Here is a 17404-nt window from a genome sequence, read left to right as displayed (position 1 = left end):
TCACATGTTTACATTCTCAATATTCTCAATTATTCTCAATTATTACTAAACTTGCTTTCTGATTAGGTATAGATGTTACGAAACATGGTCACCTTTGGTTGGATGTTTCCTGCGTCGTCCATAAGCCCACTCACACAAGTCGAAATACCTAGATTTAATTTCGAATTTAGCTATTTATTTTATTTGGATATTTGCTCGAAAGGGAAAACTCTGGTTAGACATCATCAGATAGCCGCTGTCGTCATGTTAAAAGGCACTGGAGCTAAAGATGGAGTCAGTTTATAACACTATTGACACACTGATTGGTTTTCTCTCGAGGTTATTCCTTGGGTGACGTAACTGAAAGACATGGATTATATTCGCTTGCTATTAATCCTTATGTATAGTTGGCCTGGGGAGAGTATGACCAGTATACCGGTATATACGATTAACTTCTGTGCCGTCAGGGTTTCGCGGAATAGGTACTACCTGTGTGATCACAATTGGGTGCTATGATGTTGTATCGTTGTCAATGTAAACGGACTGGGGCATGCAGTTGAAAGGGATTAGAAGTGTAAAATTTAGGAAGAGTTTTACATTTGTAGAACCAGATAAACGAACAAAATAAAACGAAACAGTTGATGAAAGTCATAGTAATGTATATTCAAACGTTTTCGAAGATTTCACATCTTCCTCGTCAGGAAATAGATAATAAAATAATCTCTTATGTATAGTGCATGCGAAAGTTGTAGTATTAATGATGACTATGTATGTTCAAAGATATAGGAGGTTCTAAAATAAGTTGAGAATAAATGACGATCCATGTTGAAATAGTTGATTGTTTAAAACGGGTTTAAGTTTCTTGATGTACAGTGCCTCCTTAATTTTAATTTCAAAGTCTGTATAGCCGCTGTCTATGACACTAAAGTTGGTGATGTTAGCTGATCGGCAGTCTATACAGTGAGTGATATGCTCATAGATTGCAGATTTGTCAGATAAGTGCTCCTTGACCCTTGTAGCCAGATGTCTTTTAGTCTTACCGATGTAAGTTTGGTTCTTATCACAGGAACCTTCAAATGAATAGATGACATTGGCTTTAAGGGCCATGGGGGTCTTATCTTTCAAGGAAAAGTAATTACTGACTTTAAACGTTTTGAAAACTATAATACACTTCTTGTTAACGCCTCTAAAATGTTTAGTTAAGGATCTCTTGAAATTTAGTGAAGGGTGACCTATGAATGGAATGGTAATCATGTACTTACTGTCATCATCCTTATCCTGATTATCCACTTCAGAACTAAGTTTCTTATTGAGGAATTTGTATACACACTCTTCCAAAATCCTGCTGGGATAACCATTATGGTATAAAATCTCTTTTAATTTGGAGACCTCTGTATGGAATAAGGACCAATTGCTGCACACAACAAATGCCCTATTAAGGAAACAATTAATTAGAAGTGTATCGTTGATTTAGTCGTCCTCCTGTGCGGTATTTTTTTCTTGTACTTATTATTCTGAAATGTCACATGTCTTTCCTCCTACCTATCTCCCTAGCTCCTTCTTCATCAGACCCCTCAATTCGTTGAGCTACATCATATGCATCACCTTTAGTAAATATTGACTACGGGTGATGCTAATAACCATTGTTCTTGGATATTAGTGTCAGAAATACCCCCCCCCCACCATAAGTATAAAGTCGCTGTAATTTAAATTTTAAGCAGCTATATAGACTACGTGGCGTCCATTCTCTCACTTTCTACTTTGTTGTGTTTCAGGACCCGTAAAAGGAAGTCGGCTTCAACTTCGACTGACCCATGAAAAACAATCATATTGTCTTATTGTTTTCACTTTCATCCTACTCCAACCCACTTCATTCGATTCAACCCAATCTTCACCACTTAAATCAAGGTCCTGTCGAAACTCTATCGATGACAATGAGGCTATTTGAAACAAAAGAAAAAAAAGAAAAAAAAAACAACACAAGAGATACGTTACTTTCATTTTATTTTCGACATATGAAACTGCGAATAAACATTTCTACAGTTTATAAACAACCTTTTATTTAATTTCAATTTATTTGGAATTTATACCTCTATCCTACCCCTACGCTCAGTCTGGGTAGCGATCCTTACCTCTGACATTGATTTATAGTGGCGGGGTATATCCAACAGATACACAGGGGCGTATCCAGGGGGGCGCAACAGGCGCGCGCCCCCCCTTTGGCCGTCACCAAAAAAAAAAAAGTTTAGCAAAAAAAAAAAAAAAATTGATGACGACCTTTATGTGAGATGTCGGTGATCGCTCAACCCCCCCCCCCCCCTCCTATATGCTTTATTTTTTGTTTGCCAAAAAAAGGTTCTGGCGAAGTTCGGCGGCATAATAGTTTTAGAAACATAGATGGTAATTGTGTTTGTATTATCACTATAAACACTAAGTGACATGCCAGCCATACTAAATTGTGCATTTTGTGTCCATATTTACTGGAAATGTTGCTTATTATTAAGGTCGAAAAATGGATCACATATGGCCATGGGCGGCGATCCTGGGTGGAGGGGGGATATATCCCCCCATGAAAATGGGTGGAGGGGATGTAATGCACCATATCCCCCCCACCAAATGCCAGGGATAAGAATATTTTCATGCCTACATTTATGCATCTTCGTTAATGTACGGCTCTTTTTTAGCTTCATTTCTCGCCTACCATAAACGCAGTGCGATCTTTTCAAATAAAGCGTCTTTATAAAGCAAAAATAGTTGACTGTAGGCTTCATTGGCCCTATAACAACAAAATGTATTATTGCGCCCACGGTATTGATATAGTACATATATGCACCCTCATAGTATTCATATAGGCCCTATAGTAGGCCTACACACGTACATGTTCCCTCGAACAGCTGAGAATCTCATGTAACCAGGGTAATGCTTAATACACGTTTCACCTGGATGCCCTAGCAATCGGTACCTAGGAATGTAACTAACTATGTGTAATTGTGTATTGCATGTGTATAGGCCTATAATAGCCTGCATGAGGCCATTTTCTTCATCGAATAATATAAAAGAGCTCTCGAACATTCTAACGTTGCGCCTGAAACAAGATTGACAGGGGCAATTTTCCCAAAATAACACCCGAAATTAAAAAAAAAGTATTTTGGATCCTGATTATGAGATATTTCGGACATGACATCCCTATTTTAAAGTTGGGTATATGCCGCTTGGAAACCTCGGGAAGTGCCGTTTCCGGCCATCTAGAGGGTTTGTTAATCCCAAAATTTTCTTGTACGCTTCGCGCCAAATCATGGTGGCGCTACGCTAAGATAGTCAACAAGGTCATATCCCCCCCCCCCCCTCCACTCGGAAGTACGGATCGCCGCCAATGCATATGACACCATTTTGCATTTCAGCCCTTCTTCGAAAGCAAAAATTGTACACCCCTCCCCTTAGACCCATCCCCCAGGACGGCGATCATTCATGCCTGGCGCCCCCCCCCCCCTATTGGAAAATCCTGGATACGCCCCTGGATACATGAGGCAATGTCTAAATGCTCCTAAGGGCCCTCTAGAACATCCCCACATCACTCCTTTTTTTTCAGGCACAACCTGAATAACAAAGATGGTATGGGAACTGTTCAAAAAGGCCTCTTGCTCTTGAGAGCCCTTGATTTGCCTCCCCCCAACCCAATATTTCAGCGCTTATTAATATAATTAATTTCATAATTTAATAATTTCATTTTCATTTTGTCATAAATATATCGGTAATGAGTGTGCTGTACTCCATTCAATCGACTGCAAATGAAAGATCTGCAACAGTAGCATTTAAATGTAACATTAAACATCCATCCTATGCCTTCAGCTGGTTTACTAAAGCGACGTACTCCTTTTCAGCTTTGTCTGTTGCTTTCCCTGAAACGAAGAAAGGAAAGGAGAGCCTCAGGGTAAAAAACCTGTCAATATTTTACAAAATCCGATTGTATTATTATAGTTTGTTTTATGCACAGAACTGCAGAATCAAAGTGTAAGTGCTTGTGAGGCATGCAGTGTTAGCAAAAATAGTAAGAAGAAAAAGAGGTAAATAGTATCACTGATTTGATCTCTACCTTTGTTTGCATTCCAGGCGTTCCATTTAGCTCGTCCTTCTACGTTACTGCTAGGTGGTTCAGCTGGAGAACGGATCAAAAGAAGAATGAAAACTACAGTTCGAAATACTTTTTAAGAAAAAGTCGCCCAGGAAAGAACCTGGGCACGAAAACCAAACTACCGAACGACTGATCCGCTCTCAACCCCAGTCCCCTTGCATCGGGACCGTGACTGTGTGATCATTGTCGGGTGTGCATCACCATACCCCTCGAACAGTTCGAAATGCCTCCCCCCCTCCCCTAAAGAAAATAAGAGCGGTATTGCAAAACTGAGCATGAATAGAACCCGGATGTTTGACCTGATTAATTAATTCGCTTTGGGCTCCGTGTTGGACGAATCTGACCGTAATAGTAATTTATCGACTTTGCTATTCGTATTATAGGCCTAGTCATTGCCGACTTTGCAATCTGGCGTCCCCCTAACCATTTTGCAAGGTCGGTAAGAGTGAATTCATAGTTTTCCCTATCGAGAAACCAAAAGAGAAGGCTGTGCTGCAAAATTAGACCACCAAAGAATCACCTTGGATGCATGGAAATAACCGATCAGTAAACTGAATTTGTAACGGCTCTTACACGATTCCTTACCACGAAAGTGATACATAATAATCAATAAACATAGCTTCCTGACGTTAAGTGTATACTGAAAGAATTTATATGTACTTGAAAACTGTAATTAAAAGCTTTTATCTTCAACCCTCTTTGTTTTGACGTTTAACGTCTGAATTAGAAAGAACATATAAAATTGATGTCTATATCGGGGTGTTGGCTTTACGCTCAGTACGTACCGAGTATAACACTTTTACCAGATTAAAAGTCTTCAACATGCCTTATAATTTCCTCTTTAATTGTTTTGTGCTTTTACATATATTGCCAAATCAAGGTAAGTACCATTTTCACTTTACCTAGTATTTCATAATGTAAATAACATGTATATATCTAGATTTAGGACAATACAGATATATTGATTAACGTATTTAACCTTCACTACTATATTGCGTATTAATTTCATTCCTGAAGCCGTTAATAAAACGTAGTTTTCATGTTGTTCTTTTTGCAGTTTATTTATAGCTCTGACACCACTACTAAATACGTTGTGATCCACACGTTATCTCGTTAGTTGTTGGGTAGCGTGTGTTGCCAAAGGATGGGTGGGATCGGGGAGGGGGTTGGTAACAATGACAGAAAGCAAACAAGCAAATAGGATAATATTTAACTTAAGACGTAATTGGCTTGTATTACTTTGATAATTCCAGTCAATTAAGGATTAACGTCAACCGCGAAATGGTTTTAACTGAGCCTTTCAATCCATTTTATACTGTTTTTGCCAACCGATGTCATATGACCCCCACCCCCCCCCCAAAAAAAAAAACCCACGCTGGTTACGCCACAGACTGTGGATCAATTAGAGATTGACATGTCTCAGTGATAACAATTGAAAATGACGTTCACACCGATGGTGGTTCCCTGTGAGGAGGGGGGGGAGGGGGGTAATTCGGAGGCAATATTGGTTCCACAGGGCCACCCCGCCTCTTTAATTTGTTTTATTCCCGTCTATGATCTTGTTGTATTTACTCGTCTTCAAATAGCTGAGTGTGCAAGTCGAGATGTACTTCGGGAGCTACATAAAACACTGATGGCAGGTTACGAGCCTTCTTTACGACCTGTAAATGACACATCGAAACCAGTCATCGTTGGCTATCGTTTTACGCCAACTATTTCTGTTCTGGTCAGTATTTATCTGAGTTTTTAATATTGCATTTTACATGCATGCATAGTTGAATAGTATGGTAAAATTGATGTTCCCCTTGTCTCACTCGCTCGAGAGAAAGGTCGGGCCCATTGTACGATTGTATACCAAGGTCCCCTTGTTTTAGGTACGCTTCATTTCCCCCTCGCCCTCGCTCATCACTCTCAACCCCCCCCCCCCCCTCCCCTGGTCAGACCAGGTCGTCGCGCACATCTGAAAGAACGTTCTGAGGGCCACGTAAGGTGTCCAATATTATTTCTAATATTACGTATCTATTATTACTTCGGAAGTGATTTTGAACGTCCGAAATGTCATCCACCACCCAAACACCTCCTAACAAGTTTGTATATGGTTACTTAAGTAAAGACCACTGTTTCATGGGAATAGTATATAGCACAAACAAATCAATTAAAAAATAAGTGACTGACCATGTATGACCGCGAGTATAATTTCTGTAAATTGTAATCACAGCTTCAGGCGTCACCTACAGCGTGTGATTCTATATTATTTACCTGTTTTGTATTATATCATATCCCTAAATGTAACGTTTAGGGGAGATGACGTAATGTACTCCCCCACCCCACCCCACTTCCCCCACAGAAAAGTGAGGATGTGTGTGTGCGCGCGTGTGTGTGCGTGAGCAAAGAAGTGTGTCGCGAACTCCTTCTAGACCGCGTTAATTAAGTCCGATCAAGTTCAAACTTGGCGGGTAGGTGCCTGACCATGAAAACTCTATCTGCGTGATTGGTGACGTATAGGTCAACGGTCAGAGGTCAAATACCTCAAAACTTTTGCTTAAGCCATCACCTGCTTGTCAGTATGGAAAAGGCATTAAAGCAAAAGATATGTTGAGAAAATGGGAAATATTACATTTTGAGATGACAAGAAGATGCATTCAGAAGTAACCTTACATTCACTTCCGTCATGGAGGAGATGAGATCTGCAACTCAATTTATTGCCCTCATGTTACATGTTGAGGGGAGGGGGGGGGGGGAGGAATGGTTGGCAAATTCTGACAAAAATTGATGAACCGCATGCTGAAGATATCAAGTGCGAGAGGTGGACGTTTACAATGCACTGTGATTGGGGCTGGGGAGGTGGTTGACGATCAGCGGGTGATTGAGCAATAATTGCGTAATATTTATGTTTTAATTTTCTTGAAGAATGAAATCGAACAACATCTCCAACTGCGAGGAATGGTAGCTTTGGTAAGTGACGTTGGATATTCTTCCTTATTGATTGAAATGTCATAAATAACGTTCTCATTATAATATTAAAATGAAGCTATGTCAAATTATTATTAATTACTACATTAAGATTGTAGTATTCATAACCAATTAAGAACTTTGCATTATTTCATTGTTCCAAATAAGAAATACTTTCCAGCCTTAAATTAGCCTATATTTAATCAATCGTTCAGAGCATAGGCCTATATTTGAACATCATTATGAAGCCAGACTTGTCGATTTTAGCTTGGTTTCACTGACAGACTTGGTGCGACCCCCAGTTGACATGGCAACCAGAAAACTACGAGGGTATCAATAAGACAAAACTCCCTCTATCATCGGGAAGTGGAGAAGGCCTTCTTTGGCAACCAGAGTTAGTGCTTAACGAGAGGTGAGTGATATGACGTAAATATGACGTATTGTGGCTTTCATTTGCCTGATGTTTCAGTTTGTATTTTAACAGAATTGTGATAGCACATCTCTGTCTGTGAATTCGACCGCACGATATTTTAGCATGTATACTCTGATATATATATATATATATATATATACATACATACTTGACAAATAAGGAGTATTGTTTTAGAAAATATAATTGGAATTTTCGGTCCCCATTGGACCTTCGTCAGCAATACTTGGCAGTGGAATGAAAAAGTACAAAATGTAACACAATGAAAGTATGATGCTAGATATATGTGTTGCATTGATGAAAATAGAACCAAATAAACCATGACTATACAGGAAGCGGATCAAGGAGCAAAGAATAGGAAGAACGGATTACATATGTTTGTAACTTCTGGTGGTTTAGGGGTCTCAGGTCTTTATTGAGGCCAGTGATGTGAGACTTAATACGAAAGATACAATCGATTTCTTTACGTTTACGTTCAGAAGATGATTTGAAGTTCGAGGCAATTAAGGTTTTTGAGAGAATGTCTATCGGAAGATTGAAATGTTCGGAAACGGGAAATCTTACAAAATTATCACGCGAATACATTTTTTTGTGATCATTGAAACGTAAGCGGAACCGAGAACCTGTTTCATCTACATGACTGCCTTCTTTGCGAAGTACACAGTAGAACATGTAAATGACATTGTTAGAATCACAAGAGAGGGAAGGGGATAGACCATATATAGTTAACATTGGGAAATTTGATCACTGAGCCTATGGGGTAATATGGCGGCATATTTGGCATCGAAGTTTTCCGCAACGGAAACCCTATGAACCCAACAAATATTTAAAATTTACTTTAAAAAATAAATCCAGTTCTTAATTGGTGAAAAGTATAGCCGAACGGATTTAGTCAATGCTTTATTTCACATTCATTTCCCCTGTTGATATCAAACTTTCCATTCAGCATTGCACCAGGTCCGAGAAGCTTTCAACCGGAGACTACATCAATCACCTTGGAATACACAGGACAGGTGTACTGGTATACGCTTGCTAATTTTGAGTCCTTTTGCAGAATATCCGTACGATATTATCCGTTTGATGAACAGATCTGCTATCTCACGTTTACTACATGGCTTTACCAAACTGGAGAAGTAAGTATATTTACTACGAGCCGATCACCATGGGACGCCAAAACCGCCAAATATGCAGAAAAATTATGTAAACCTAGGTCTTCATATGAATACAAAGTTATATCCACATAATGACCAAGAACAATTTAAGTCCCTATGTGGCACTAATAGCATCTCCACGTAATGAACAAGAACATTTTACTTATCATGCGATCCTAACATTGCCACATATTGATCGCCAAATACCGACAATATTCACAAGTCCTTATGTGGGGATTCGCGTATCGCCACACAAAGACTAACGCAGTTTGTTAGACATTAAGGCGTATACAATTTAAACGTTTGTAGTTACGCGCCAAAACCGACATGTTTTCTTGAATAGCCTATGTGACCAATACGTGAGCGGAGGCTCACACGTACAGTCAGTGGCGTAGGAAGGTACTTTTGTGTGTGTGTGGGGGGGGGGGGGCTGAAGACTGATGGCCGGCCTGGGGGAGGGGTCTAAGGGGAGGGGGTGTCCCCCTCCCCTTTGGAATTCTTTTGCATTTCCAGGTGGCCTCAGATGCAATTTGGTGCAATATAGCACACTTCAACCCACCCACTCCATTTTGTATATAATTTTGCATTTTCAACTGGCCTTAGATGCAATTTGGTGCTCCAAATGAGATTTTTTTTTCTCATTTGGAAATGAAAAAGGGGTTTTCTGACTTGCGAAGCGGGGGGGGGGGGCGGAATGATACTTCCGCCCCTCCATATTTTTCACTGGGGGCTGGCGCCCCCCAGCCCCCCGGTTCCTACGCCCTTGCTTCCTGTCTGGCATGAGAAATCTCTTTTGAGAATAAGAATAAAATGAAATTATCGCTTTACTCTTGTCCAGTCCCATACTTTATATTAGTTATAACGTATAAGTGTTTTTTCTTCTTCTTAGAAATGTATAGCGTTCATCATTAAGTATAATATTAAGTTATCACTTTACTCTTCTTCAGAACCTAACTTATACATCATAGTAACTAAACCTTCTGGATTTCCTACAATACTGCGTCATTGATCCCTCAGTTATGCATTACATTGTAATGCCTACCATACTTTCTACGTCTTTAATACAGCAACAATTTGAGAAAATTACAGACCTCATTGATCAAAATGCTTACAAGAAGTATGCATTAAAACACGGCTTATGGAGTCTGGATATCGAGCTAGTTGAAGTTGGCGCTAATAGCTACGACTGCGCAAGCTGCGAGGGCGAGGAACAGTCCTACATCCATTACGTGTTAAAGCTCAAAAGAGGTCAAAGGTCGTTACATTTCATGGCTCTCATACTTCCGTGTCTGGTGATGTCAGCGATGACCACGTTGGCACTTTGCCTCCCTCGGACACCAGATCCAAAAGCAGCGGCATTCAGTTTGAGCTGTATCTTGACTCTCTTCGTGTTCCTTAGCTTCCTTTTTAACAAGCTCCCATCTACCGGGCAACCCGTCATTGGTATGTCATATTTCTTCGTGTTCCTTAGTTTCTTATTTAACAAACTCCCATCTACCGGGCAACCCGTCATTGGTATGTCATATTCCTTCGTGTTCCTTAGTTTCTTATTTAACAAGTTCCAATATACCGAGCAACCCGTCATTGGTATGGCATTTCTCTTTGTGTTCCTTAGTTTCTTATTTAACAAACTCCCATCTGCCGGGCAAGCCATCATTGGTATGTCATTTGTTTGTTGGCTGCAACTTAATCTCTCTCATCATACAATTGAACAGTAGGGAAAATATGTTCTTTGTTTGCAGCATTAATATCACAATGGATGCTTGATCTTCTCGAAGAATCTGCTACAGAGCGTCGGACAACTCGAAGGGGGGGGGGGGGGGGGGAGGCGGAATACGAGGGTGGGGTACGAGGGTGGGATGATTCCCTTAATAATTTTCACAGCAATGCCTTTTACAAATAAGGCCAATACATCATGTAAAGGTCATAACCTAACAGAAATGTGTCTGTCTTCTGCCACCACCCCCCCCCCCTCTACCCAGCCCCGCGTAATCCCAATCCTGTGTCTGGGTGCCTATGTTACATATCAAAGTAAATATGAACACTTCAGCTATACTTGCTGCAAATTTCATAACAGAAGTTCCTATACTATAGGTTAGTCTGCATATAAGATTCGGGGCAAAGGTACAAATAATTTGAGTAGAAGACGAAAATCTCTATAAATAGTTCATATAGAACATTAACCATAACATTTATTATAGTGACTCAAGTGAACCTCATGGGAAGTGAAATTAGCAGTTGGGAAACTATCAAGTTAATGGTCATCAATATTGAGCTTAAATTCAGCGAGCTCAAAATTGCTTGGAGTATTAACCAGAATGCCAAGATGCATTGTGGTTTCGATGATGAACATTTTTCGTCATGGATTAGACGTAATGTTTAATGAGGGTGTACAACATAATTGATCTTAGTAATAACATTGAAAAGCAGTGTGATGTGACAAACAATAAATTCACAATGTATGACACAGGCTGTCCTGAAATGACTACTGACCTCAACAACAGGCTTCTTGTACTAAATGTGATACATCAACATACTAAATATGACATCTGACATTGTTGAAATATTGTGTTAAACATGGTTTTCACAAGTTGATCCCTGGTGAACTCAAACGACCATTGACCTTCGGTCACAACACTATAGGCTACTTGTACTCAATGTGGTATAATTATATACCAAATATGCGATCTGTTTAAGCTTCCCTTGTGAAATAAATTTTTGGCGTTTGTTGACTTCAGATGACCTTTGACCTCGATCTAAGGCAATGACAGGCTCCTTAAATTTGATATGGTCCATCTGCAATCCAAATATGAGATCTGTCCAAGGTTCCCTGCTTGCAATAGTTTGTTTACAATGTTTTCACAATTTGACCTCTGAAGACCCCAAATGACATTTGACCTCCACAAAAACCAATAGGCTTATTGTCCTTAATATGGTTCTCCTACATAAAAAAATGTCCAAGCTTCTCTTCTTGAAATATCGTGTTTACAAGGTTTTCACAATTTGACCACTGGTGACACCAAATAACCTTTGACATCCACTATAAACAACAAGACTTCTTGTACTCAGTAATGTACTATGGGACACAAAATATGGGATCATAACACACGTACATACACACACACACGCCAGCATGAATGCATATAGGTTACGATTATCATCGAAACCAAAAAGTATTTCCACTGAAGGTCCTGACACGGGGGAGTGTGCACCAAGGCAAATTGATGAAAAAATGTTCTGAGGATGGTAGTAACATTCTTGTTCATGTGTCAACACGTGGGATCACTATGGGACTTCTAAGCATGTTGCGGGAGTGTGGGGGGGGGGGGGCAATAATAATGATCTTTAAGATGGCTGAAATTTCTAGTTCATGCACATCACGTTTTATATTTTCGTAAGCAGGTGACTGACGTAACTGTTGCATTCTTTTTTGCACTACCAATCACTAAAAGAGTGTTGGCTGTTGTTTCCTTCTACAGGTGGCTATGTCGTATGGCTGTTAGTGGAGGGCGTGGTCATATCATCCTACGTTGCAATTAGTTCTCGCTTCGCCGCAAAAGACCAAGAAAACCCGGAATGGATGAGGACCGTAAAGTGGTTCCTTCTCGGTGTCAAAATATGTTCAACTTTTGTTTACATGACCATTTTCATAGTTCTTATTATGATAGTACGGTAACTAGAGAACAAAGAGGAAATGGTAAAAATGAGGACGCTCATGCTTGCATATATTAAACTAAAATTATGCACTTGGTTTTTTTTTTATGTATAAAATGATATTGATCACATGTGTGGTTATTGATATTGATTAAATCCATTTGATAATTTGATTTGCTGCATTTGCTTTTCCATTAATTTCGGTTGGTACAAGTTTCTATTAACTTGATATTCTCAACTCTATGAAGTCCTATATACGGATTTCTACTTACTTTTCTTATGTGATTTCAGGTGAGGACAGGCATATATTGATTTATGTTTTGATTTGGGAGTCGGATTCTTTATATTAAGTAGCTGTACAGTTGAGTTATATGACCTAACCTCATCGGAACTTACTATATACGTATAAGAAGAGTGTGGCAAGCTGACGGCTTCAAAGTACATTATCTGACATGTGTAATGGTCAGTTTACCGAACGTTCAAGACAAGTATGATGTAAGTGACGTCAGAATCGGCCTTCCCCGCGGTGAATGATTCAAAGCAAAGAAAACTCATGACATTTGGTGGGTTGAAATGACTCAAAATGAGACGTTTTGTCCTAGGCTAACGACTCCTTTTGAGTCATTTTACATACCAATGATTTTCTGAGTGCAAGGTGACAGATGTCGCCTATTTAGTGTACTATTAAGTAATTATTTTTTTCGAGTCCAAGGAAGCCAATAACTGTTAGTATTAGAAGAGAATATTCAGTAGATGACGAGAACAGTAGAGGTGAAGTTGGTTATTGTTGGGCGAGTTTAAGACAACTAAATAGTGCACGTGGCATCAGTTACAAGCCTATTGGCTATTGTTAAAGGAGTCCTGTCGGTCAAATACGGTACCACCGGTCCACCACCCAATTCACCATCATTCATTCATTCCCCACCCACCACCCCAACCTCTTTCGCCTTCGTGGTCAAGTCAATATTTCAACCTGCCGCCACTGTCTTATGTAATACACTGAGGTAGACAAACGATCCCACAGTGAACACCCTGAAGACGTATCCCTGTTGCTTCAGTGAATATTTTGTCTTACAGGCTATAATGATGTAGTTATATATATAGTTACCATAAGGCTGATTTAATTACAATATAGTCTTGACGTTATGTTCAACAAGTCGTGAAGGAAATGTTGATATGAGTTAAACAAGCTACATTGTACATTGTATAGTTATGTAAACATGTTTTGTTTTTACTTTCATATTAATCGATAATGCTTTCGTGATTGTTAAATTGTTCTTCTAGTTAGTCACTTTACGGTACATAGGTTTAGATATAGATTAAACACATCCTTAATTATACATTGTAGCTGACCTCTTTGTCCATGTGCGTTTTCACTGTGCAATTATACTTTCAATATTTCTTCACTTGAATTGCTAGAAATACCCCTAGACAAGGCAATTAATAAATGAACAATTAAACTAGAAAAAGAAACAGAAAGTTAATGAATCGAACCATCTTCAAAACATTTAGATTGCTTCCTTTAACTTATACTAAAATGTACGGTGCGCCGTTCATGCATTATTACATATATATACAATACGCCGACGGTCCGCAAACTACGCGGCACAGCACAAAAGTGTGTCCAGAAAACTATACGGTGGGTCCCAGGATTTTTCCAACATGTCCGAAAATTAATCCAACAGTTTTCGGGGCTTGTTCGTTATCCATGAAACTAGATGAAGTAAAACCGTCTCCCTGACTTGAGAAAAGAGTCCACCAAGAACGGAAAACCAGGCGTGAAAACAGACGTTAAATACCAAGTTATAAACACGCGTGTATTACACTTCTCAATGATAGAGATTCAAAAGGCGGCGACTGGATAGGGACAGTAGAGAGGGTCACTGGGGGCGCCGTGCAAGAATGTTACCAGTTCTTATAGACTAGGGTAGATCGGAGTGCGCATGTATAGGAAACAGGTAAGTGAGGAGTGATGTAACTTCCAAGCTAGCTTTCCTGCATCCGGAGCATCTATTCTGGGGTTTGGGGTTCAGTTAGCGCTGTGGGCCTAAACATCTACAGACCACTACTGTATACAACATCGTACCGCTATATAGGCTTTGTTTCACTGCAGGGTGTAAAGTCAGTGTTTCATTGTAGAACATGCAATATCTAATTACATCGTGAACTAATCCATTTGCTTCTAAAGTGAATTATAGTTTGTAGTATTAAGAAAATTCTGTATTTATAAACTTCCCTCATGATGATAAACTGGTGCCTATATATTCACTGAAAAAAAGTTCATAAAGCATATTTCCTACTAACTAACTTTTCTCCTCTTTCCCAAGAAGTATCATAAGTAACTTTTTTTTCTTTTTTCTTTTTTTCTTTGAAATCGATGGATTCCTGCTATATGCATGATAACTAAAGAAATGTACAAAATGATATAATTTCTCGTCACTTGGTGGTGGTCATCTATATATCATGACCAGGATACATACCTATGTTGCAGGCACCCACAGTAACTTGTTTGTATAACCCATACAGCTTCAGCATATCACTGTCAGATGGCTTCGTAGTCAGGGTACGAACCGCGGCAGCTGCTTGGTTGAATTCATCCTAGAATATGTGAAAATGACAACAACAACAAAACTCAATTTAGTTAACTATGTAACCAGGAAGGGGGACCAGGGCGCCAACTACTTCTGAAAGCCATTAAAAATTAGTTACAAACATATAGGAACCGATCTCACGATATTACCGAACTTTTACCCCCTCATTTGCTACCCTCCCCCTCCACCGCACCCCACTCATGGACCAAGCCGTATATCACTTTAACACACTTTGCTCATTAGACAGTTATCGTGATCACAGTTATATGTGGTCATAATCCATAGGTTGCTCCTGATGAGGGAGTCATTACATATTCAATCTTGTAAAGAAAACTCTGTGGTCTACAACGCTAAATATATTGCTTTGCGTCATTTGAATGTTCTGTGTGCGGGTCTACGTTTATGATATAAATACCTGAAGTTCATCTCATCCCTCTTGTCTTATAGCATACCCCCCCCCCCCCCCACCAAGTTTTTAACTACCCTCTCGTCTCATGAAAGCCTTTTGAGTTTTTCTTGACTCCAAGCACCGTTGTGACCCCTTCAACAGGCAGGCGTTGTACCCCTATATACTGTAGCAGAAAACAACAACAAATGACGAGGATAACAATATCAGTACTTACCGATGGCATCTTGACAGTTTCTGTGGAAAGTTTTGGGCAGGTTTTTGAAACAATGGTTGTGGCGTCGATTCGGTTGTCGGTTCTTGAGCAATGTATAGAATACTCTCTTGCTAATGACCTTTATATGACAACATTGAGCATACATGATAACGTCAATTATGTACCTACAGCGCATACAACAAACGATATATTTAATAAAGATAACATGTTTATCAATTTAGTTTATCAACAGAAAGGACTTCGCACTCATTGTACAATGAGACGCCACATCACTGAGTACCTATATTATGACGATAAACCGAGTTATGACCTGATAGTAATATAGAAATAAAACGATAATGAACCCAAAGTTTGACTAAGCAGAATGCTAATCAACCTCATTAGCTTTAATTATATCTGGGGAAACATTATTTGAATTCACAAGAAAGTCTTATTGAGAACACTGAACAAGCGTTTATCTTTTATTCCCAACATTAATCAACAAAAGAACTGCCCACAACCCAATATGTTCATAATTACTCATTATCTTTAACTATGGCAACCTTCGCCCCCACTGCCCCCCACCCTCCCCACCGGCTCCGCCGCCACGGATTGTAAGACCCGAATAGTTGTCTAACATGTGCTATCGTTTCCATAAGAGGGAAAGGTCAACAAAACTGGCATCAACATTTTAGCATTTCTAAAACTTTCCTGGAGGTTTCTGAAGAGATATGTTCATAATGAGGACAATTTTAAGCGTCTAAAAAACCAAACACGCAGCAAAGTGATTGTCTGCATTTGAATAATAGTTGTTTGACTATTTATCATATCGCCACAGATTGTTGCTAGTACTGATGATATGTAGATTAGTCACACTATACGGGATACCTAACCAGCATTCACAGTACAACATGCATGTAAGGGTACGAGTAAAGAGCAGTGGCGTCGCCAAGGGTTGGGGGAGGGGGCATGGGCGTCAGCAGGTTTCAGAAAGTGGGGGGGACACTATACTATCTAAGCGGAGCGCCACCATTGGTTGGCGCGTAGCGTACCAGAAAATTTTGGGTACATAAGACCCCCTAGATCGCAGGAGACGGCCTTCCTGAGTCGTTTTTAGTTACATCAGAACCAGATCTGTGAGGAGAAATTTTGTCTCACAAAACTAAATTCCGACAGAAAGTACTGGTAGAAAGATGCCGTTCTGACACCAAGGGAAACGAATTACACAGCGTCCATCTCAAACGAAATATTTTCGGTAGTTTGGTATCATATAATACCCTGCATACAGGCAGAATACTGTCTGTAGGGCCTAAAATATATGATATTACCTTCCTGGTGGGGTCTTCGACTTGTTTTCAAGTTGAAATGCGTCGTTTTCTCTGATTCACAGTGTAGGGCAAGGGGAATTCCATTTCTGGCGAGAAGGGGTGCTTCCACAAAACACTCTAAAACATCGTTCAAACATCGCACAAACTTTTATCAGAGGTCTCGGACGAAGCGGGGAGGGTGAATATCGGAGGAAGGGGGATAAAGGGCCAAGCACTGTTCTAATTTCCAGTGCAATTTATTGATAATGATTCTTAAGTTAGATTCTACTTGAATCAGCTCAGCAATTGTGATAGAAAATCGCGCATATGCATGTGATTTTTTTAATAACTGCTCTGAAAAGTGGGGGGGGGGGGACAAATGATATGATATCCCCTCCACTTTTGAAAGTGGGGGGGACATGTCCCCCCGTCCCCCACCTGTTGACGCCCATGGGAGGGGGGCACGTACGAGTACAAGATCACTACAATCATGTACATTTCTTCCAACCAAGTACCGGTAACTAGATCTGTATGTTTTAAAGTCACCTTGTAAAAACTGTTTGTCGTAACGGTTGCGGTTTACGCCATAGACATTAAAGTAAATTG

At 39.8% G+C, this 17404-nt stretch overlaps 2 protein-coding genes across 2 annotated transcripts; one reads left to right on the top strand and one right to left on the bottom strand.

Moving 5' to 3' along the window:
• Nucleotides 1-1966: 1966 nt before the first annotated feature.
• On the bottom strand, nucleotides 1967-15670 carry LOC139958736 (acyl-CoA-binding protein homolog). The gene is made up of 4 exons (XM_071956038.1): nucleotides 15513-15670; nucleotides 14779-14896; nucleotides 4073-4135; nucleotides 1967-3878 (listed from the first exon to the last, which is right to left on the bottom strand). Exons 1-4 carry the CDS (start codon nucleotides 15519-15521, stop codon nucleotides 3817-3819), a joined length of 252 nt encoding a protein of 83 aa, XP_071812139.1. The 5' UTR covers nucleotides 15522-15670; the 3' UTR covers nucleotides 1967-3816.
• LOC139958735 (acetylcholine receptor subunit alpha-like) lies at nucleotides 4159-12471 on the top strand. Its single transcript, XM_071956037.1, has 7 exons — nucleotides 4159-4991; nucleotides 5698-5837; nucleotides 7022-7066; nucleotides 7348-7475; nucleotides 8440-8626; nucleotides 9712-10087; nucleotides 12124-12471. Exons 1-7 carry the CDS (start codon nucleotides 4934-4936, stop codon nucleotides 12318-12320), a joined length of 1131 nt encoding a protein of 376 aa, XP_071812138.1. The 5' UTR covers nucleotides 4159-4933; the 3' UTR covers nucleotides 12321-12471.
• Nucleotides 15671-17404: the final 1734 nt, after the last annotated feature.

The sequence above is a fragment of the Apostichopus japonicus genome, chromosome 18 (genome assembly GCF_037975245.1).
Source record: "Apostichopus japonicus isolate 1M-3 chromosome 18, ASM3797524v1, whole genome shotgun sequence".
Lineage (NCBI taxonomy): Eukaryota > Metazoa > Echinodermata > Holothuroidea > Aspidochirotida > Stichopodidae > Apostichopus > Apostichopus japonicus.
This window is presented reverse-complemented; position numbering and strand designations above follow the sequence as displayed.